The sequence below is a fragment of the Theropithecus gelada genome, chromosome 10, assembly GCF_003255815.1.
Source record: "Theropithecus gelada isolate Dixy chromosome 10, Tgel_1.0, whole genome shotgun sequence".
NCBI classification, from domain to species: Eukaryota; Metazoa; Chordata; class Mammalia; order Primates; family Cercopithecidae; genus Theropithecus; species Theropithecus gelada.
Genome location: NC_037678.1, coordinates 55,943,818 through 55,965,886, shown reverse-complemented (window position 1 = coordinate 55,965,886; position 22,069 = coordinate 55,943,818). Strand labels below are relative to the sequence as shown.

General features: G+C 46.8%; 1 protein-coding gene across 1 annotated transcript in view; it reads left to right on the top strand.

Annotated features, from left to right (window-relative positions):
- The window catches only part of SLC2A10 (solute carrier family 2 member 10), a 25,230-nt gene extending 3,505 nt beyond the window's left edge, over positions 1–21,725 (top strand). Inside the window, exons 2-5 of the mRNA XM_025400432.1 lie at positions 10,754–12,037; positions 12,578–12,700; positions 15,055–15,190; positions 19,181–21,725. Of these exons, the coding sequence (XP_025256217.1) occupies positions 10,754–12,037; positions 12,578–12,700; positions 15,055–15,190; positions 19,181–19,259 (1,622 nt within the window). The 3' untranslated portion in view covers positions 19,260–21,725. The remainder of the gene's footprint in view (positions 1–10,753; positions 12,038–12,577; positions 12,701–15,054; positions 15,191–19,180) is intronic.
- Positions 21,726–22,069: the final 344 nt, after the last annotated feature.

Below are 22,069 nucleotides of genomic sequence, written 5' to 3'. Positions count from 1 at the left end.
CCTTCCTTCCTTCCTTCCTTCCTTCCTTCCTTCCTTTTTGACAAAGTCCGGCTCTATCATCCAGTCTAGAGTGCAGTCTTGCAGTCTTGGCTTACTGCAACCTCTGCCTCCCAGGCTCAAGCTATCCTCCTACCTCAGCCTCCTGAGGAGCTGGAATTATAGGCCCCCGCCACTACACTTGGCTAATTTTTGTATTTTTTGGTAGAGATGCAGTTTCACCATGTTACCCAGGCTGGTCTTGAACTCATGAACTCAAGCGATCCTCTTGCCTTAGCCTCCCAAAGTATTGGGATTATAGGCATGAGCCACCATGCCCAGCCTAAGCCATCTTAATTTGAGGACCAGGCCTTACTCTGCTTCCTGTCCATGGCCACTTCCAGGCCCTGGACCTTTCAGATGTTCATGAGCCAAGATCCTTTCTCTCTGGATTTCCTACGTCCTCACAGTTCATTTGTTTTTTCATTCATTCACTCAATCATTCATTTGTTTAACAAATGTTGATTGAGTGCTGAGTAACTGTCCTTGGCATCTGGGAGACAGCTGAGAAGAAACAAACCACTCCTGTTCCCTTGAGGCTGACTTTCAGGTGAGGGAGACCAAAAAATATGTAAACTATATAGTTATTTTGGATGATGAGAAGTGCCACGCACAAAAAACAAGTGCAGAAGGGGATACAAAGTGCTAGATGCTACGGGGAGGTTGAATTTTATGTAGAGGGCCAGTGACAGCCTCACCAAGAAAGGGATGTTTCAGCAAAGACCAGAAGGGAGGAGGGAAGGAACCATTGGCGTGTAGGGAAAGGACTTCCCAGGCAGAGAGGTTGGCGGGTACCAAGCTTTGAGTTGGGACGTGCTTGGAGTGAGAGTAACAGCAAGAAACCAGTGTGGCTGGAGCCCAGTGAGAGGGGGTGGATCCTGCAGAGCCTTCAAGGCCACAGTGAGGACACTGGCTTTTCTTAGAGTGAAATAGGAGCCTTGGAGGGCTCTGAGTGGAAGAGTGATGAGGCCTGACTTAGGTTTTCCCAGGATCCTTCTGGCTGCTGTGTAGAATTAGTTTAGGTTCAGAAGTATCTGACACAATCCCAGAAATGCCATGAGGTGAAATAGCCCTGGTCCCCTATCCAGTCATTTGTTCATTCAGCAGAAACTTCATTGAGTTCCTCTTGGGTGTCAGGGCAGGGCTGGGGCCCTGGAGGCTCAGGACGAGTCAGTCTCTATCCCTGCCCTCCTTAGTTGAATATGGAAGACTCACAAAGGAACTTGCAGTGTGACCAAGCAAAGGGAGTGCAGTGGAGAGTTGAGGAAGATGCATGGGAATTGCTCAGGGACTTCCTCAAACTTTTCCAATGAAAGTCGCTAAGCAGACATTACTGTCTGCTGATATGAAGGGTACTTGGGTACTGAGATTAAAAAAAAAACAACAGGACAACTTTCAGAAAATTGAGAAATTGGTGATGAGTATTTATGGGTCACTGAAGTCTGTGGCTTCAGGTACAGTTGGATCTAGGGGCTCATACCGTGTTGTCAGGAATCCTTCATGGGGAAGATGGCCCCCAGTGGCTCCAGGCAGGTAAACCACTAGCTTGGCACCCCCGGTGAGCAAACACGCTCGGGCCGACTCTCACTGGCCCAGGTTCCCCACGTGGTATTCACCTCTGCCTAGGGCCCAGGAATCTGCTGATTGGTTGGATCTGGATCATGGACACCACCCTGGGGCTGGGCACTGAGGGTGGAGGTGGGGGCGGTCATCTCCACCCAAACCAGGAGACTGTGAGACAAGGAAAAGGGGTGGCTCCCTGCAACGGAAGATGAGGAGTGGATGCCAAATAACAGATGTGTGTACCTGGAGGCTCCTTGGGGAGGTGGCACAGGACCTGGGACTGAAGAGGGAGAGTAGAGGAACAAACAGACCCTTTCCTTGGGGAACAAGGACAGTGCATGTAGGAGGCCCAGCACGTGCGGAGGTGGAGCAGCATGAAAGCGTACAGTATGTGCCAGAAACAAATGTGTTGGCAAGGTGTGTGTGGGGGGGGCTGTGGCGACAGGGTCTGGGAGGAGGCGAAGTGGCCGAGGAGTTAGGCCAGCCCATGAAGGACCTTTGCTGTCGTGCTAAGGTGGTGGGACTGACTCAGGTGATGGGAACCATGGAAAGGGAATGTTCTTCCTTGTCTTCCTGATGGCCCCGACTCCTTTGAGGTGCTCCTTTATATCTACAGTCGCATGCCACAGTAAATCATTTCACCATGCTTTATCCCTTGGGGTTTTTCTGAGCGCTCTCTCCCCTCCACCTCTGCCCCCTGCACCCCACTTGCCTCCCACCCCACCTATCTCTGATTGACTCTTCTTGCTGAAAGGTCAGTGCAGCAGAGCTCTTAAGGACATGGGTTTGGGAGGCAGGCAGGTCAGCATTTCCATCCTGATCCTGTTGCTTCCTAGCTGTGAGAACACTGTGAGCCTTAACCTCCACATCTGTGGATGGAATAATGGCAGCAGTCTCACCTAGGGTGGTTATGAGGATGAATTGAGGGAAGGAACATAAAGTCTTTGCACAGAGGAGGTCTCCAAACATGATATATTATTACTATTTTATTTCACATGTTGTTTGTTTTTATTGTCCATTAGTTTTATTGTCCATTGCAACTGAACCTGCACTGATGTGTTTTCCAGCGGAACCTGTGGGTGGAAGCTGTGAACCCTTTGGCTGGGTTCCCTTTTGCTGCAAGAGGAACCCAGGAAATGGCAAACAAATCCTGGGCTTTCACCTCGATTGCTTCACATGGCCTGGAAAGACCTTCCTTTCTGAGAGAAAACCTCAGGAATGAGGGAGGAGGGGCAAAGGGGGTGAAGACAGAGCAGGATCTGAGCAACATCTTCCAGGATGTTTACTAGTGGTGAGGAACAGGAAGGACAGGCCAGCCAGGGAATGGCAAGGGTTTGTTTCCTTGGAGGGTAGGAGTGGCAGGGGAGAGGGATGAGCAGAAGTGGAGGTGGGGAATGATTCCTTCACCCATGGAACTCCTCCCTCTGCACAAATATTGCCCAACAAAGCTAAGAAGGGACCGAACCAAGAGAACAGAGTGAAATCACATTGCACCAGGGTTTTATAATGGAGCAGTCAAGAGTAGGGACTGTGGACCCAGACAGCCTGGCTTTCATTCTAGCCACAGCCGCTTACAGCGTTTTTCGTTTTTTTATTCTAGAGTCAGGGTCTCTGTCTGTCACCCAGGTTGCAGTGCAGTGTCACGATTGTAGCTCACTGTAACCTCAAACTCCTGGGCTCAAGCGATCCTCACACCTCAACCGCTGGAGTAACTGTGACTACAGGCACCCACCACCATGCCTGGCTAATTTTTAAATTTTTTGTAGAGACAGGATCTTGCTATGTTGTCCAGGTTACACTTACTACTTTTGACCTTAGGTGAGTTGCTTCACTCCTCTGATGATCACTTTATTCATTTGTAAATAATACAAGAGCCTACCTCATAATGTTGTGGTGAGAACTTTTTTTTTTTTTTTTTTGAGACAGGGTCTTGCTCTGTTGTCCAGGCTGGAGTGCAGTGGCACGATCTCGGCTCACTGCAACCTCGACCTTCCCGGATTCAAGCGATTCTCCCACCTCAGCCTCCCGAGTTGCTGGGATTACAGGTGTGGTGTGTGCCACACAACCAGCTAATTTTTGTATTTTTAGTTGAGATGGGGTCTCACCGTGTTGGCCAGGCTGGTCTTGAACTCCTGGCCTCAAGTGATCCGCCTGCCTCAGCCTCCCAAAGTGTTGGGATTACAGGCGTGAGCCACTGCACCTGGCCGTAAATGTGTTTTTAAACTCAAAGCAATGTCTGGTCCAGAGAAACTCTCCATACATCTGGCTATAATATTGCAGATTTCTTGTCAGTTCCAGGGTGGGAGTGCATAACACAGATACTGCTGGATTATTCTAGATGCTTCCAGAAATATATAAATTTAAGTGTGTGAATTAAAAATTAAGAGTAATCTGTACAATTGTGCGGCGAATAGGGTAGCCACCATCCATATGTGGTTATTTTTATATGTACATTAATTGAAATAAAATAAAATAAAAAATTCGGGCTGGGCATGGTGGCTCATACCTGTAAGTAATCTCAGCATTTTGGGAGGCTGAGGCGGGCAGATCACCTGAGGTCAGGAGTTCGAGACCAGCCTGGCCAACATGGTGAAACCCCGTCTCTACTAAAAATATAAAAATTAGCTGGGCATAGTGGTACATGCCTGTAGTCCCAGCTACTTGGGAGACTGAGGCAGGAGAATTGCTTTAACCCAGGAGGCAGAGGTTGCAGTGAGCCAAGATTACACCACTGTGCTCCAGCCTGGGCAACAGAGTAAGACTGTCTAAAACAAAAAAAAAAAAGAAAAAGAAAAGAAATTAGTTTCTACATCCCATTAGCCACATTTCAAGGGCTCATTTTCCACATGTGGTTGGTTAGTGACTATCATATTGCACAGCATAGGTATAGAAATTTCTGTCATTGCAGAAAATGCTGTCAGGTAGTGCTGCTCTAAGAAGAAAGGAAAACATAGAAAGTGTAACACTCAAATCAGTGGGGGAAAAAATGGAAAAAAAAAACCACCCCATAAATGATCCATCAAAAGCAGAAATGGAGGTAAGAAGAAATATCCTGATAGCACAGTAAATAGAAGACAAAAAAGTAAATGGCAGAAGCAATTTCAGTTGTATCAGTCATTGCAATAAATGTGAATCAGTTCACCTTTTATTTATTTATTTATTTGTCTATCTTTATTTATTTATTTTTGAGATGGAGTCTTGCTCTGTCGCCCAGGCTGGAGTGCAGTGGTGCAATCTCAGTTCACTACAACCTCCGCCTCCCAGGTTCAATTGATTCTCCCACCTCAGCCTCCTTGATAGCTGGGATTATGGGCACCCACCACCATGCCTGACTAATTTTTGTATTTTTAGTAGAGATGCGTTTTGCCATGTTGGCCAGGCTGTTCTCAAACTCCTGACCACAGGTGATCCACCTGCCTTGGCCTTCCAAAGTGCTGGGATTATAGGCATGAGCCACCACACGCGGCCGAGTTCACCTTTTAAAAGAAGAAACTCAGATTGTACCTGAAATCATCCAGCTCTATACTGCTTTCACAAGGGACACATGATAAATGGTTACAGATCTAACCTGTTGGGTTAAAGTGGGGACACAGCCAAACCATACCAGAAGGGGAGCAGGAGATGACACCAAGTTTGTGTTTTCTTAATCAAGTCTGGCATTGGGCAGGACTGTTACAGGTGGTAACAGCAATCATAGTACTTCTCCTCAAGCACACTTCCTGGGCCTCCTTTCTCTACTGAACTCTTCCAAGAGCCAGTTTTTACAGGTGAGGAAACTGGAGTTCAAAGAAGAAGCAGCTTGCTCAGGGTGGCACAGAGCAAGTGGCAGTGCTGAGACTGGAACTCAGGCCTTTTCAGTCCTAGTCCTCATTGCTTTCCACTGTGCTAAGTTGTCAACACAGCAGATCATATAACAACTTAGAGGAACAGCATCCATTGTTTCATTTTATCTTCCCACCAGCTCTGAAAGCAAACAAGGTGGATATTATTGTCCCCATTATACACACGAGCAAACTGAGACTGAGAGATCAGAAGTACCTCCGTTCAAGTGCAGCTGAGAGGGGCACAGAGTGAGATGAGGTATGTTCAGACACACAAGAGAGAAGCTTCAGAATGTCTTTAATAACCAGAACTCTCGGATAACTGGAATCATGAGGACTAGAAGGGGAAAAGAAGCAAATGGCAAGAAAACAAATCTACCAAAAACAAAACAAAACAAGACAAAAAGCCTCTCACATTCTCACATTCAGCCAAGGATTTTCTACCTTCTTCATTAGTTTGTTCATTCATAAAACGGGAACACTGAAACACTCATTTCTTTGGATTTAGGAAGAATTTTTCAGAATTATTATTTTTGAGCTCCTCCTTTATTACCCTTTTCATTTTTCATCTTTAGCCAATGGTCCATTTGGATATAAATTAAACTAATCTAGGACTAAAAACCTCACATTGTAAGATATGGAAGTCAGAATTATTGTGCAGTTTGGTGTTTCCTAAGTAATGAAGTAGTTGGGTCATGGCATGCTTTCCTGATTCCCACAAACTGACCCTTGAGCTCACTCATCATGTACTCAGGAATCTTTATTCCATCTTAAAGGAGAAAAATGTTTGAATGGATGCTTTATTTATTGGTATTTTTAACACATAGATGTTGCAACATCTTTCATTAATTTGTCAGGAGCCCTTTGGAAGAGACTGATCTAGTAACATTTTATAGATGGGAAAAGAAAGACTCATTCAAGTTATCTATTGCTGTTTAACAAACACTCCAAGGCTTAGTGTCTTCTAATAAAAATCATGTTATTATATCTACTAGTTATCTGGGTTGAATGGGTTCTGCTGGATGGTTCTTCTGCAGCTGTGGTTGGAATCATCTGGAGGCCCCTGTCTGTTGCCTAAGGGTCTCTCCACTTGGTTTCTCCATGTGACAGTGTAGCCAGATTTCTTACATAGTGGTTTGGGGCTCCCCAAAAAACATAAAACGTGGAAATTGTTCAAGATTTAGACCCAGGACTGAATAGTGTCACTGTAGCTGTATTCTGGTGGTTAAAACTAGTCACAGAGCTACTCAAATTCAGTGTGAGAGGGAACCACATAAAGGCATAACACCAGGAGGCGTGACTCATCGGGAGCCATCTTTAGAGACCAGCTCCCACAGCCCAGAAAGGGTAAGTGACTGGCCTAGTGTCACACAGCAAGTTAGTTGCCAAAACAGAAAAGAACCTTGTTTTGCAAATATCTAAAGTATTGTCCTGTCCTCACTACTATATATATGTAAAAATGACTTGGGAGCCCTACAAATCCCTCAATTAGAAAAAAAAGAGAGAGAGAGAGATTGCAGGTTTTTCCATGTGTCTGGAAATTCTGTTGCTCGGTATACTAATTGAGAGCTTTTAAATTATAATTTGTAGAAACCAGACTAAAAGAACAAAGAATGTTTGTTGGCTCATGTAACAAGAGCCCAACGGATTGAGTAAGCTTCAGGCACTGCTAGATCCATGGGTTCATGCAATAATATTGGGATCTATTTCTTGCTATCTTTTGGCTCTGTTCTCATCTGTGTTGGTTTCATTTTCATAAAGGCCTTCTGCATATCATGACCAATGACTATTTTGTTTCTGTAGCTTGAAATTCTCAGAAAATGTAGTTCTTTTTTCCTGTCTATGCATAGCAATTCCCTGAGACCCACTTGCTCATCCCTACGTGTGTGTGGAGAGTACTTGTGACTGGTAACCCCATCAGTGGGGGAAGGGGCTCCTTCTCAAAGGAAAATATTCCAGGCAGACAGAAGAGGTAACAAATGTTTACTATACCCAGAGCCTTGTATTCCTTGAAGATTTGTTTCCATATGGAAGCAGTTGAAAACTGGTACCTGTGGGTTAAACTCTGAATGTGTTTTGTCTGACTCAAAGAATATTTTAATATGTTCTTGGAACAGCATTTAAAAATCAGAAAATAGTTTATAAAAATCTGGATTTATGGTTTCTCTTTAAAAAAAAAAAAAACAAATCTGGCAGTTCTTGACCTTCCTGTTTTCCAATTTCCTTATCTGTTACATGGAGATATTAATAATACCTAACTCGTAAGGTTGCTGTTCCATGGTGAGCAGGTCTATGCAAATCTATCTCTGAAGGCTGAGGAAGCTGAGAGGCCAAAAAAGGAGGCCGACAAATCCAGTCTTGCAGAAGGAAATTTCACAGGGACATACAAACAGGAGCCGTATCTCAGGTAGCCACAAGACCGTGGATTCTCATACCTGCCCTCCAGAAAGTATTCTTAATATATCAAGCTTTTAGCATAAAACATGTGCAGCTGATCACGTCTTCACACTTTCTTGCCAAGGCTTGTGACCACTGGAGAGGCTGGATAAGCATCTTTATGAAGGGTTATCTATACTACGGGTATTTTAAAAGATCTTACTGTAGAACAACTTGGTATGTGGGGCCCAAATATCCGTCATCATGGTGGTTTCGCTTCAAGATGCCCTCACTCTGGCCATGCAACAGGGTGTTTTCCTACAGTTGTGAGGATTACATGAAATGATGTGTTTAAAGTATCTTACATTATGCCTGGCACAAGGGGATCAGTCATGAAATGGCAGTTACCCTTCTCATAATTTGCTAGAGATTATACAATCTGGTGTGTTAACAATACCTGGAGTTGTGTTGTGACTTTAGATGAGGCATGAACTCTCCAGTTTGCCGCAATCCCCACCATTCTTTGTTGTCTTACATGCAGCCCGTGTTCCTCATTGATTTTAACTGGCAGCTCCCTGCTATATAGCATTTCTTCTTAGTTTTCATTAGCACTCTCACCTGGACCCTTGTACTACCCTTCCAACCTGGGGTTGCTCTTGCTCTCTGGTTTCACTGCTAGGAATAGAAACTGGAAGTAGCATAGTTTCACTAAGTGAGAAATGGTTGGGATTTTCTTCTTAGCACATAAAAATATATGGAGATTGACAATCCATTGTTGATATGGTAGGCTTACTGTCACCAAAGACCCATTCTTCTTCTATATTTCTGTCCTACTATGTCGGTGTATAGCTTGCATCCTCATGGTTACCCCCAACCATGTTCCAAGATGGCTGCTGAAGCTCCAGTCATCACACTTGCATTCCAGGCAAGAGGTAAGGGAGCTAGAAAAAAGGGCAAAAAAGACTCTAGCCAGCTGTCTCCCTCCTCACCCTCTTCTTGGAGAGCTTTTCTCAATGTCCCACCAAAAAAACTCCCTCTTCCGTCTTAGTAGCCACCCATAGCTGTGGGAAAGGTGGGAAATGTAGTCTTTTAGCTGGATAGAGTCCTGATACCAAAGAAAAAGGGGTGAATGGACGTTGATTGGGCCACACTCACCTCATTTAGCATCTCCATACAACAGCAAGAGCAATATTTTAAAAATTAAAAGTAGATGACCTATTTATTTCCTGTTGGGACTCATAAAAATTGAAAAATAAAAGTAGATTCCCTCATTCCTGGCTGAAGCCATCAAAGGCTTCCAACCACTGAGAATGACATTCCTCATTGTCCTCTTGACCTGCAAAGTCCCACATGGTCTGGCCCCTGCCTACTTCTCCTGCCTCATTAGTTCCCATCACTCTCTCTCACTGGGCTTCAGCCTTTGGCCTCCTGGCTGATCACCTCAGTGATTAAAGGTCCTCACTTTAGCCACATCATCTCTACAACTTACTTGTTATGTGACCATGAGAAAGTTTCTTAACTTCTGTGCACTTTGGAGGATGATAGTAATGATAGGTTATAGGGTTGCTGTAACAATTAAATGAGAAAATACATATAAAGCTCTTAAAACAGATTCTGGCATTTAGTAAGGACCATATAAGTACTAACCATTAATATCCATAGTTGTTCAAACACCAAGAACTGTCCTACCTCAGGGCCTCTGTACGTTTTGTTCACTCTGTCTAGAATGTTCTTCTCCCAGATTTTCCTAGGACTTTCGCTCTCATGTCACTCAGATCTCTGCTCAAATTTTTGCTCTTCAGAGAGGCCTTGAAATAGTACTACTCCATCAATCTTTTTTTTTTTTTTTTTTTTGAGATGGAGTCTCACTCTGTCGCCCAGGCTGGAGTGCAGTGGCGGGATCTCAGCTCACTGCAAGCTCCGCCTCCTGGGTTTACGCCATTCTCCTGCCTCAGCCTCCCAAGTAGCTGGGACTACAGGTGCCCACCACCACGCCCGGCTAGTTTTTTGTATTTTTTAGTAGAGACAGGGTTTCACCGTGTCAGCCAGGATGGTCTCGATCTCCTGACCTCGTGATCCGCCCGTCTCAGCCTCCCAAAGTGCTGGGATTACAGGCTTGAGCCACTGCACCTGGCCTACTCCATCAATCTTAATTCTCTTTCCCTGCTTCATTTTTTATGACATCTTCACCACCCAAAATTGTATGTTTATTATCTTCCTATTTCTTCTAGAACATTAGATCCTGGACAACACGGCTATATTCCAGCCCTAAGAGCACTTCCTGGCATGTTGTAGATGCCAGATAAATAAATATGGATGGATGTGTGGATGAGTATATAAAAGGATGAAATACAGAGATGGGTGGATGAATGGATGGTTTTGTAGACAGATAGATAAATAGATCAATAAATTGATGGATGGTTGAGTGAATTAAGGGATAGATAAATGGACATACAGATGGATGAATATTTGGATGGATGAAGTAGAATTTGGATGGATGGGTGGTTGAATAGATGGAGTGGATGGAAGAATGGATGGATGGTTGAATGGATGATTGAACAGATGGTATAGGATGGTGGTTGGATGGATGGATGGATGGATGGATGGATGGATGGATGGATGGTTGAATAGATGGAGTAGATGGATGCATGGTTGAATAGATGGAGTGGATGGATGGATCAGTGGATGGTTGAATGGGTGGTTGAACAGAGGGAGTAAATGGATGGATGGAGGAGGAATGGATGGATGGTTGAATTGATGGAGTGGATGGATGGTCGGATGGATGGATGGATGGATGGATGGATGGATGGATGGATGGATGGTTTGAATGGATGGTTGAATAGATGGAGTAGATGGATGGATAGATGGAGGTGTTGACAGATGGAGGGAAGGTTGAATGGACTGATGGTATGACAAGGAACCATTCTAACTCTGTCCCTGTCACTTTTGTTTTTTAGGCCGCCCCCCACCTCTACTGCCCTTGTGTGCCTCTGTGTCTTTGCTGGGTGGCCTGACCTTTGGTTATGAACTGGCAGTCATATCAGGTGCCCTGCTGCCACTGCAGCTTGACTTTGGGCTAAGCTGCTTGGAGCAGGAGTTCCTGGTGGGCAGCCTGCTTCTGGGAGCTCTCCTTGCCTCCCTGGTTGGTGGCTTCCTCATTGACTGCTATGGCAGGAAGCAAGCCATCCTCGGGAGCAACTTGGTGCTGCTGGCAGGCAGCCTGACCCTGGGCCTGGCTGGTTCCCTGACCTGGCTGGTCCTGGGCCGCTCTGTGGTTGGCTTCGCCATTTCCCTCTCCTCCATGGCCTGCTGTATCTATGTGTCAGAGCTCGTGGGACCACGGCAGCGGGGAGTGCTGGTGTCCCTCTATGAGGCAGGAATCACCGTGGGCATCCTGCTCTCCTATGCCCTCAACTATGCACTGGCTGGTACCCCCTGGGGATGGAGACATATGTTCGGCTGGGCCACCGCACCTGCTCTCCTGCAGTCCCTCAGCCTCCTCTTCCTCCCTGCTGGTGCAGATGAGACTGCAGCACACAAGGACCTCATCCCACTCCAGGGAGGTGAGGCCCCCAAGCTGGGCCTGGGGAGGCCACGGTACTCCTTTCTGGACCTCTTCAGGGCACGGGATAACATGCGAGGCCGGACCACAGTGGGCCTGGGGCTGGTGCTCTTCCAGCAACTAACAGGGCAGCCCAACGTGCTGTGCTATGCCTCCACCATCTTCAGCTCCGTCGGCTTCCATGGGGGATCCTCAGCCATGCTGGCTTCTGTGGGGCTTGGCGCAGTGAAGGTGGCAGCTACCCTGACCGCCATGGGGCTGGTGGACCGTGCAGGCCGCAGGGCTCTGTTGCTAGCTGGCTGTGCCTTCATGGCCCTGTCCGTCAGCGGCATAGGCCTCGTCAGCTTTGCCGTGCCCATGGACTCAGGCCCAAGCTGCCTGGCTGTGCCCAATGCCACTGGGCAGATGGGCCTCCCTGAAGACTCTGGCCTGCTGCGGGACTCCTCTCTACCTCCCATGCCAAGGACCAATGAGGACCAAAGGGAGCCAATCTTGTCCACTGTTAAGAAAACCAAGCCCCATCCCAGATCTGGAGACCCCTCAGCCCCTCCTCAGCCGGCCCTGAGCTCTGCCCTCCCTGGGCCCCCTCTGCCCACCCAGGGACATGCACTGCTGCGCTGGACGGCGCTGCTCTGCCTGATGGTCTTTGTCAGCGCCTTTTCCTTTGGGTTTGGGCCAGGTAAGTGGAGTTTTCTTGCAGGTGACTCTGGAGCCCCCTACCCCTCCTAAGGGGAAGTTTGGGGACTTCCCACCCTGACTACCTGGCAGGGTGTCAGCAGGGCAGTAGAGGTGGGTTGACCATGAAGCTTCAGGGCCCCTCACTTACTAGCAGTTGCTCCTCCCAGGGCCAGTGCCTAATTTTATGTTTGTAATTTGTATTCCTTAAAAGGCTCCCCAAGTCATTTGAGCTTCAGGTCCCTTAAAGCCTGGATAGCTCACAACTGGAAGGAATTTAGTGAATAGGGTGAAAAACCAATCATCCCAGTTCATCCAAGACTGTTCCCATCTCAGCACTGAAAGTCTCATGTCTCAGAAAACCTCTCAGTCTTCAGCAAACTGAGACCCTCCTGGGATTCTTACAGAGGTATGGGGGTGGGAGTTTGGTATCGGGAGCCTGACACTGCAAAATCCCATTGTTGAGAGGCTGCGTGTTTGACCTGATGGTGCCAGGCCCCAGGTCCCACCACAGCCCAGGAGCCCTCCTGCTCTCCCACCCTAGTGACCTGGCTTGTTCTCAGCGAGATCTACCCTGTGGAGATACGAGGAAGAGCCTTCGCCTTCTGCAACAGCTTCAACTGGGCAGCCAATCTCTTCATCAGCCTCTCCTTCCTTGATCTCATTGGTGAGTCCTTCCCAGACAAGTCCATTTTTTTCCTGTGGCCCAAGCTCCCTACTCTAAAGCAGACATTTTTGGATTTTCCTGTGTATTAGCTGCAGAACCATTATTCTGTGCAGAAACATCACCAAGTGTCCAAAACGACATCCAGGACCCTCATACGCACTGTAAAACTCCCCCGGCCAGCTAACGGGTGATAGTCTACACCCAGTACTGGTGAGAGGTCATCTGAGGTCAACCGGCAGGTGTAAGAGTAGCAATGTTTATTTGCTCCAAACTGGCTTAAACTGGTTCATGACACCTGTTTTTCTTGGCTTTTCTTTTCTTTTTAATTTTTTTTGAGACAGAGTCTTGCTCTGTCAGCCAGGCTGGAGTGCAGTGGTGCAATCTCAGCTCACTGCAACCTCCACCTCCCAGGTTCAAACTATTCTCCTGCCTCAGCCTCCCGAGTAGCTGGGACTATAGGCACCTGCCACTATGCCCGGCTAATTTTTGTGTTTTTCATAAAGACAGGGTTTCACCAGGTTGGCCAGGCTGGTCTCGAACTCCTGACCTCAAGTGATCCACCCACCTTGGCCTCCCAAAGTGCTAGGATTACAGCCATGAGTCACCATGTCTGGCCTGGAAGTTTTTCTCAAATCAAGTTTGGGTGACATCATCTCTTCCTCCCTAACATTGAAACCCAGTCTGCGGTGTGGTGGGATGGGGTGGAAATTATGTGGGCCCAGAACACGAGGGAATGACTCTGAAATGCTGAGCTGCTCATGGCTCCAGACCCTGGTCTTCGGTGGGTATTGCTCATCTGGGCCAGAGTACACAGGCTCCTTCACTGTGGGCCCCAAGGCACAGTTCTTAGGGTTCAGTTATTTTCCTATTCCCTATGGCCAAGAGTTTCCTTCTCAAAGGTGCAGCCACCTTGGGAGGCTGGGGGGCGGTGCTGTGGGAAACCCCAGTGGAAGAACCCCCCCCATCATGGCTGTCTTCCACCCCCAGTCTTAGGGAATCCAAGCTTCTCCCTGCAGCCTCAGTCTTCAAGCATTTCCCTTTGTGTGGAGTAAATGAGTAAAAGAGGAGAAAGAAGGAGAGAAACAAGGAAGGGAGGGAGGGAGAAAGGAAGGAAGGAATTTACTGGAATTGTATCATATATCATCCCCATTTCACATATGGGAAAATACATCCTTACCCCATCCAGCCAGGGAGTCAAAATACTAGAACCAGCCCCACTGACTTCCAGACTGTTGCTCCTCCTGCTGGCAATAGGTCCAGCTGGTCATGGGAGGCTGCCTAAAGGAGATACGGATATGGCTGTCAGAGGTGAGAATGGCTTCCAAAACATAATTTGTCTTCTGCCTTGACAAAGACCCTTCCTCCACAGCCTCTTCTCTGTCTTGGGCTGGATGACATCAAAGGACTCAGGGTCATTCCCATCTTGGCTGCTGGCTCTGAGACCCACTGGAGGCTCTAGGAAGGAGGCCGACTCTGGGACTGAACTGTGACTTTTGTCCTCTCTCCCAAACCAGTCACAGGCCAAACTGGCTAAAACTCAATTCTCTGAATGATCGATTCACTGAATGACCGATTCATGGGATTTCTGGGTGTTTTTTTGTTGTTGTTTTTGTTTGGTGGTTTTTTTGGTTTTTGTTTTTGTTGTCTTTTTTTATTTTTGAGACAGGGTCTCTCACTCTGTCGCCCTGAGTGCAGGGCAGAGTGCAGTGGCATGATCTCGGCTCACTGCAGCCTTAACCTGCAGGGCTCAGCCTCCCGAGTAGCTGGGGCTACAGGTGTGCGCTGTCATGCCCAGCTAATTTTTTTATTTTTTATTTTTAGTAGAGACAGGGTTTCACCATGTTGCCCAGGCTGGTCTTGAACTCCTGAGCTCAAGTGATCCTCCCACCTCAGCCTCCCAAAGTGCTGATATTACAGGCGTGAGCCACTGTGCAGAGCCCAATTCATGGAATTTCTAAGGATTTTTTTTTTTTTTTTAAACTGAGATTTGCCAAGCTGTGTCTATGCAGCTGTTTGGCAACTCAGCTGGATCCACGATCCTTCAAGCCAGGCTTTTGGAGCCCAAGCACACTCCACGGGATAGTGCTCTAGATGTGGGTGAGGGCTCTTTCCCATAAACACAAGTTGCCGTTGTCTCTGTGCTTGTGGACTTGAATCCTGGCTCATCCCCTCCTTTGAGACAATCAATGAGATTTCCGCTTTAACGTACTTCACTGACAGCTTATTGGTCATTCTGCAAATTGATCATTGGGAACATTTGCTTTGAGTGAACTGACTTTCCATGCCTGACCTAGAACCCGCCAGTTGGCCCAGGCTGCGGGGCACTCTGGCCTACACACTCGCCCTTTTTCCAGGCACCATCGGCTTGTCCTGGACCTTCCTGCTCTACGGACTGACCGCTGTCCTCGGCCTGGGCTTCATCTATTTATTTGTTCCTGAAACAAAAGGCCAGTCATTGGCAGAGATAGACCAGCAGTTCCAGAAGAGACGGTAGGAAGCTGACAGGGTGGGTCTGGGGGAAGAGCTGTATCACACCCCAAGCACATGGCTTCAGGATTTTCGTCTTTGTGCTTTCCCTTTGCAAGCGGGCATTCCTCCTGTCTTCCTGGGCACTATGAGTTTTGTCCGGTCACACACAGCTGTTTTCCTTGAGTTGCTCTGTGTCTCCCTACAGTGCCTTTTCATTTGACTTTAAGACCCAGCTCACAGGGATTTAAAAATCATTTGATTATGGAATACAGGAGGCTAGAACAGTGGAATCTTAAAACCATAAACTATCTTAGAGTCACTGGACCTTGGAGAAGCAAAACATTATAACTATGGCCTTTAAATATTGCATGCAAAACACTTGTGGGCTTCATGCATTCATTCTGCGGCTATTTATTAAGTCGTTACTATGTGCCAGACAGTGTTCAGAGCCTTAGGAAACTTGCAGAGATTAAGGAAGACAAAGTTCCTGTCCTCAAGGAGCTTCCATTTGATGGGGGAGGGAAGACAACACATGCATAAACAAAAGCATTTTAGTTGGTGATGGGTGATTAGGAGAAAATGAAACAGAGCAAAATATGTTGAGAGGGCCAGGTTGACACAGGGGGAACAAAGAAGAAAGGCGTTGTGGCTGAAGTAGAGTGGGTGGTCAGGGAGGGAAGTCCTCTCAGAGGAGGTGGAATTTAAGTCAGTGAGAAGGAGGCACCCATGTAACGATGGGGGAGGAGCATTAGGCAGAAGGAACAGCAAGTGCAAAGGCCCTGAGGTGGGCATGTATCTGGCATGTGCAAGGAACAACAAGGAAGCCAGTGTGCCTGGAACAGAGGGAGGGAAGAGCGTGCAGGGTCAAACAGGCTAGATGGGTAGGAGCTAGATCACATCAGGTCTTCGGGTCATTAAGGGGAGTTCAGAATCTTAGCATCATGAGACTGTTCAAATAAGACGAGTGGAATGGGAGCTTCGGAAGGAACTTCAAAGTGCTACAATCCTAAGCATCCTTGGCAAATGTCCCCAGTTACCTCTTGTAAGTAGGTGATAGTCACCAGCTCCTGACTGCCCGTTCTGTTTCTGGGAAGTCATACAAAGTTTTAAAAAAACATTTTAATATTGACTAGCATCCCTGCACTGGCTTCTAAGCCCCACCGCAATCTGGCTTCTGATGTAAGAACCTGTAACCCAGTCCTCCCCACTCCAGAATGTCCTCTCCTACTTTGTTGAGTGGCACCTTCTGCAGTTTCGGCAGGCCCCTCAGCAACCCAGCTGTATTAGTTAGGAAATCGATTTGGCGGCTTGAAGTCGTCCAAATGTCAGTTGGGGGTCCAGGGCTGGGTGGAAGCTGTGTGCCATGAGGTCATGCAGGGTCCCAGGCTCCTTCTGTTTTGTTGCCGTGCCACCTCTTCCGTATCGCCTTTCCTGCATGGCCTAAGGAGGTGCAACCCCACATACCTGCCAGAGGATGGGGGGGGGGAGGGGTGGGCATAGTCCTCAAGGTCACTTCCGCCCACATGCCTTTGCATAGAACTTGGCTACACCTATGTGCAGGGGAGGCCAAGAAATGTGGTTTTCAATCTGGGTAGCCATGTGCCCAGCTGAAAATCAAGGGTTCTGTTACTAGACAGCTGCCTGGCATCTCTGCCACACTGATTTTCTTGGGAGAAGATTCCAAATCCATCCTCTGAGATAAAAAGCAAAGGAGGCAGAAAGGCAGGTGGGAGCCAGCCTTGGGGTAAGGCAGGATGTGACTGCAGCTGTGGGGTGTCAGGCTGGTCCTGGGGTTACATGGGGGAGCCAGGGCCAGCTCTTGGGGACCGGAGGCTGGGTCTGCTCTGACTCTGGAGAAGACAGGAAGTTAGGGGTTTTCGTGGATTCCAGAGGCAGGTCTGTGTTTTATCATCTCTGTCCCTAGAGTTCAGGGGGCTCTTGATATCAGAGGCCACAGAGAGAGAGAAACTCAACTTTGGGAACACAGGACCAGGGCATGTCCAGGGATTTTGACAACAGGAACTAAAGGGATAGTCTTTTCAGCAGCAACTATTTTCATTCCTGTGTCCTCCATACAAAAGTCATGGTCCCAGGAGAAAGTCTGATTGGCCGCGGCTGGTTTATGTGCCCACCTCCTAACCTCTAACTTAGCCAGGATAGGGTAGAGATCCTTGATTGATAGTCCAGTCAAGCCGCATGCCACAGAGTAGACTAGTTCCCCCAAAATGAGAGGCAGATGCTGGTAGAGCTGTCACCCACTGCTGTAGGGCTGACTTCTTCTGCATCCCTATGCCTCAGATGTGCTTGTTGGAAATGGGGACCTACATCTTACAGATCCAATTTCTCTACCTGCTTTAGGGACACATTAGTAACACAAGGGGCTCAAATCGTCTTACATCAATCAATGGCAATTGGTTGCCGAAATGTTGTTTATTTTGCTTTCTGTCAAGTTATTTCTGTTCAAAAGAGACCTTTACCAATCCCTCAGGGGATATAACAACAACAACAACAAAAACTTTCAAAAATTCCTGTTTTATCCCAGTTTCTCAGGAATCGATTCATTCAACTTTCAGCAAATATTTTTAAGTGCCGGGCACTGTAGTAGGCTCTGGGGACAGACCCATGACCGAGAGAGACCCTGTTTCTGGACTTAGAAGGAAGTTACATTTTAATGTATAGGAGAGAGAGAGACTACAAAACTCAAAAATGCACGAATAAGATAATTCAGAGTTTTTCCATCATGAAGAAAATAAGGCAGATTAACCTACCAGAGACTGAACAGCAGATTTGGGAGATGGATACAGTTTCTTTAGCTAGGGTGCAAATAGCTACGGGTGCATTTGTGTTACAAGTGTATCAGGAATTTTCAACAAGCACGGTGATATTTTTGTGTATTGGTTTCACTTACTGCCCTGTTCCCAGGGCCTAGAACAGTACCTGGCACTGTCATCTTTAACCATGTCTCTGACTGAATGAATGGTGCTCAAGGAAGGCCGCTCTGAGCTGAGACTGGAATTATGAGAAAAAGTCAGCGGGTTCAAGAGCTGGAAGAAATGTTCAAGCGCAAGAAACAGTTTCAAGAGCTGGAAGAAATGTTCTAGGTGGAGGGAACAGCAAGAGCAAAGAAGCAAAGGCCCTGAAGTGGAAACAAGTTAGGGGTTTTGAAGGGAGAGACAAGAGGCCCAAGTGGCCAGGGTGTGATGAGCAAATGGGACTGGAGGGGTTGGTGTCGGGGAGGGCGGCCGTGGTGAGAAGATGGGATGTTAGGCTGAGCATGATGGGATGTTAGGCTGCTCAGTTTCCTTCTGAGCAGGTGTATTAGTCCATTCTCGCATAGATATGAAGAAATACTGGGTACTTTATAAAGAAAAGAGGTGTAATTGGCTCACGGTTCTGCACTCTGTACAGGAAGAATGATGCTGGTGTCTGCTCAACTTCTGGGGAGGCTTCAGGAAACTTACAGTCATGGCGGAAGGCGAAGGGCAGTCAGCACATCTTACATGGCGGCAGCAGGGGGTGGGTGGCGGGAGCAGGGGATGGTGCTACACACTTTTAAATGACCAGATTTCATGAGAACTCACCATCTCAAGGACACTACCGAAAGGGATGGTGTTAAACCGTTCATGATAAACTGCCCCCATGATCCAATCACCTCCCATCATGCCCCACCTCCAACACTGGGAATTACAATTGAACATGAGATTTTGGTGGGGACACAGATCCAAACCATATCAGTGGGGAGTGACAGATTTTTGCATTTAGAAAGGTCACTGTGGATGTAATGGTGACAAGGGGTTATAGGAGGCCAGGGAAGACCCTGGGAGACCAGGGAGGAGCTGCTGAGGGTCCAGGTGAGAGAAGGTGGACATTTGTAGTAAGGCAGGAAGCAGGAAGGGTCATTGTAGGAGTGAAGGTGGGACTGGGGGGTGGGAACTCCAGTGGAAGGTCCACCCCCCAGGGACGGCCCCAGGCCTTGCCACCCCGTGATCCCACACATTCTCTGTTTGACAGGTTTGCCCTGAGCTTTGGCCACAGGCAGAACTCCACTGGCATCCAGTACAGCCGCATTGAGGTCTCTGCAGCCTCCTGAGGAATCCATCTGTCTGGAAATTCTGGAACCATGGCTTTGGCAGACCGTCTCCAGCATCCTGCTTCCTAGGCCCCAGAGTACAAGTTCCAGCTGGTCATTTGGGAGTGGCCCCTGCCCCCAAAGGTGGTCTGTTTTTGCTGGGGTAAAAAGGATGAAAGTCTGAGAATGCCCAACTCTGAGGGTTTCTGAGGATCTAGCTTCATGCCTCAGTTTCCCCATTGACTTGCACATCTCTGCAGTATTTATAAGAAGAATATTCTATGAAGTCTTTGTTACACCATGGACTTTCTCAAAGAATCTCAAGGGTACCAATCCTCTCCCGATATCACCCCTAAATCCAAATGAGGATATCATCTTCTCTAACCTCTTTTTTCAACTGGCATTTTGGGGAGGGGTAAATCTCTTTTTTTACTCTTATTTTTTTTGAGGCAGAGTCTCACCCTGTCGCCCAGGCTGACATGATCTCAGTTCACTGCAACTTCTACCTCCTGGGTTCAAGCAATTATTGTGCCTCAGCCTCCCAAGCAGGTGGGACTACAGGTGCATGCCACCACGCCCAGCTAATTTTTTGTATTTTTAGTAGAGATGGGGTTTCGCCATGTTGGCCAGGCTGGTCTCGAACTCCTGAGCTCAAGTGACCCTCCCACCTTGGCCTCCCAAAGTGCTCGGATTATAGGCCTTTTGACTCTTTTATCTGAGTTTTATTCGACCCCTCTAATTCTCTTACCCAGAATATTTATCCTTTGCCAGCAACTCTGACTAGTTGATAGGAGGCTTCAGCTCTAGTGCTTGGTCTGCTGGTGTCATTGCTGTATGAATGACCATGGGCCTCAGTTTCCCCACTTGTATAATGGGAAGCCTGGACAAGGTCATTCTTAAGATTTCTACTGACTCCAGTGAGCTGGAATTCTAAATGCTGGTCCAGGAGCTGTCTCCAGGATGGGACAGGATGGCTTTGCAGAAAGGAGATAGGTTTGGAGGCCAACAAACCTGCTTGTCAATGTTGCCTTTGCCTCTTGGCAGCATTTGAACCTGGGTAAAAAACAACTCCCTGAACCCTCAGTTTTCTCATCTGCAGAATGGGGATAATTATGTCTCAGGGGGTGTATTTAGACCCTGTTTCCCTTCAGGAGAGTCCCCAGCTGGTCCAGGAACTGGGAAATTTCTACTCATCCTCCGTTACCCAGGTCCCTCCTCTGGACCCAGTAAAGGGTCAGGGTGAATCAGACAGGGGACTGAGCAAGTAGCTAAGACTGGAGATCACTTAAGGAAGGGACTGACAAGAAGCTCCCAGATGCTGGGGAGAATGAAGAGCTAAGATAGGTGCTAGGTGCTGGATGCGTTGTCATTCATGCCTGCACACATGGATGCTGGCAGAGCCCCCAAGGACTCTGGTCCCTCGAGTTCTCCTGTCTTCTCCATTCTAGATGCTTCCGGTGGTGTGCTGGAGCTGGCTTTGCCGGCTTGTGAGAGCTGATTGCTACACTTTCAGGATTTTTGCAAGTGTAAACACAGCCATTATAACAAATTAAATGACTTAAATGTATAATTCAATACATTATATGAAAACAAATAATTATACTCAAAACTCATTACCTAATTTTACTACATGTTACTTTTATCTGTGCTCTTGAGGCTATTTATATATAGTAACTCTTACAGAGAGACCTAGGGGAGATACCGCACATTTCTTCCTGATTCTCCACTCAATGACGTCACGTTAGTTTGTCTTTGGTTGGTTAACTGGCTGCGGGGAGTATTTTTGTATCACAAAGATTAGAGAGGACTATACATCAGGGCTTGATTTATTGTTTTGTTGGTTTTCTAGACTTCAGAACATGCTGGATTAAATGTCAGTAATGCACATTAAACTTTAAAGTATGTCTTGTTTATAGCCAATACAGTGTGAATAGCACCAAAATATGAAGAAACTGTTCTTCCAATAGTCAGACACTATTATCCATTTCAGCTGACAGCTTCTGGAATAATTGAAGAAACTGGAGTTCTGACATTCATCTTCATTGTTTTACTTTTGTCTTCCTCACTAGTGTAAACAAAAATTTCAAGCAGCATTCATGCCAAACTTCTACCCATTCTTCAGCGTCTCGCTGTAGAGTAATCAGGAATTTTTATTCGTAGTCTAACTTGGTCAAATCATGGCTAAATCGCTGTGATAGTTGGCTTTGGATACAAGAGCTTGGCAAAAAAAAATTAGCAAAAGATTCTATAAGGATTAATTGGCTATATGGAGTTCAGGGTAAAGAGTGTTTACAATAAAGAATATTTACAATAAAGAGTTTATTATTTGTAAATTGTGTGCAACAAACATATCCTTTGTCTCTGTAAAATTTATACACAAAAAAATTAACAAAAGATTCTGGAAGAATTAATTGGCTGTATGGAATTTAGGATAGAGTATTTACAATAAAGAGTATTTACAATAAAGAGTTTATTATTATTTGTAAATTGTGTGCAACAAACATATCTTTATCTTAGTAATATTTTACACACACACACATACACACACATTTCTTCCCTGGAGAGCTGTTGTTAAACATTTACCAGCACACTACTGCTTAGAGCTGTGCTTGTGGCCCCTTCAGATCTCTTCTCTCTCTAAGGACCCATAAACCTCACTCAATTCTCCTTTCCTCTCCTATCAGCGTGGAAGAATGCACTCCTAGTCCCAGGGTGAATTCTCGCCTTTCTTGCTCCGGGTTATAAACTTGGGGTTCAGGGGAATATAAATGAGTGAAGCCATTTAAGACATTAGGGAGTAGTGGGGTCTGTGGAAACGGGGAAACACAGGA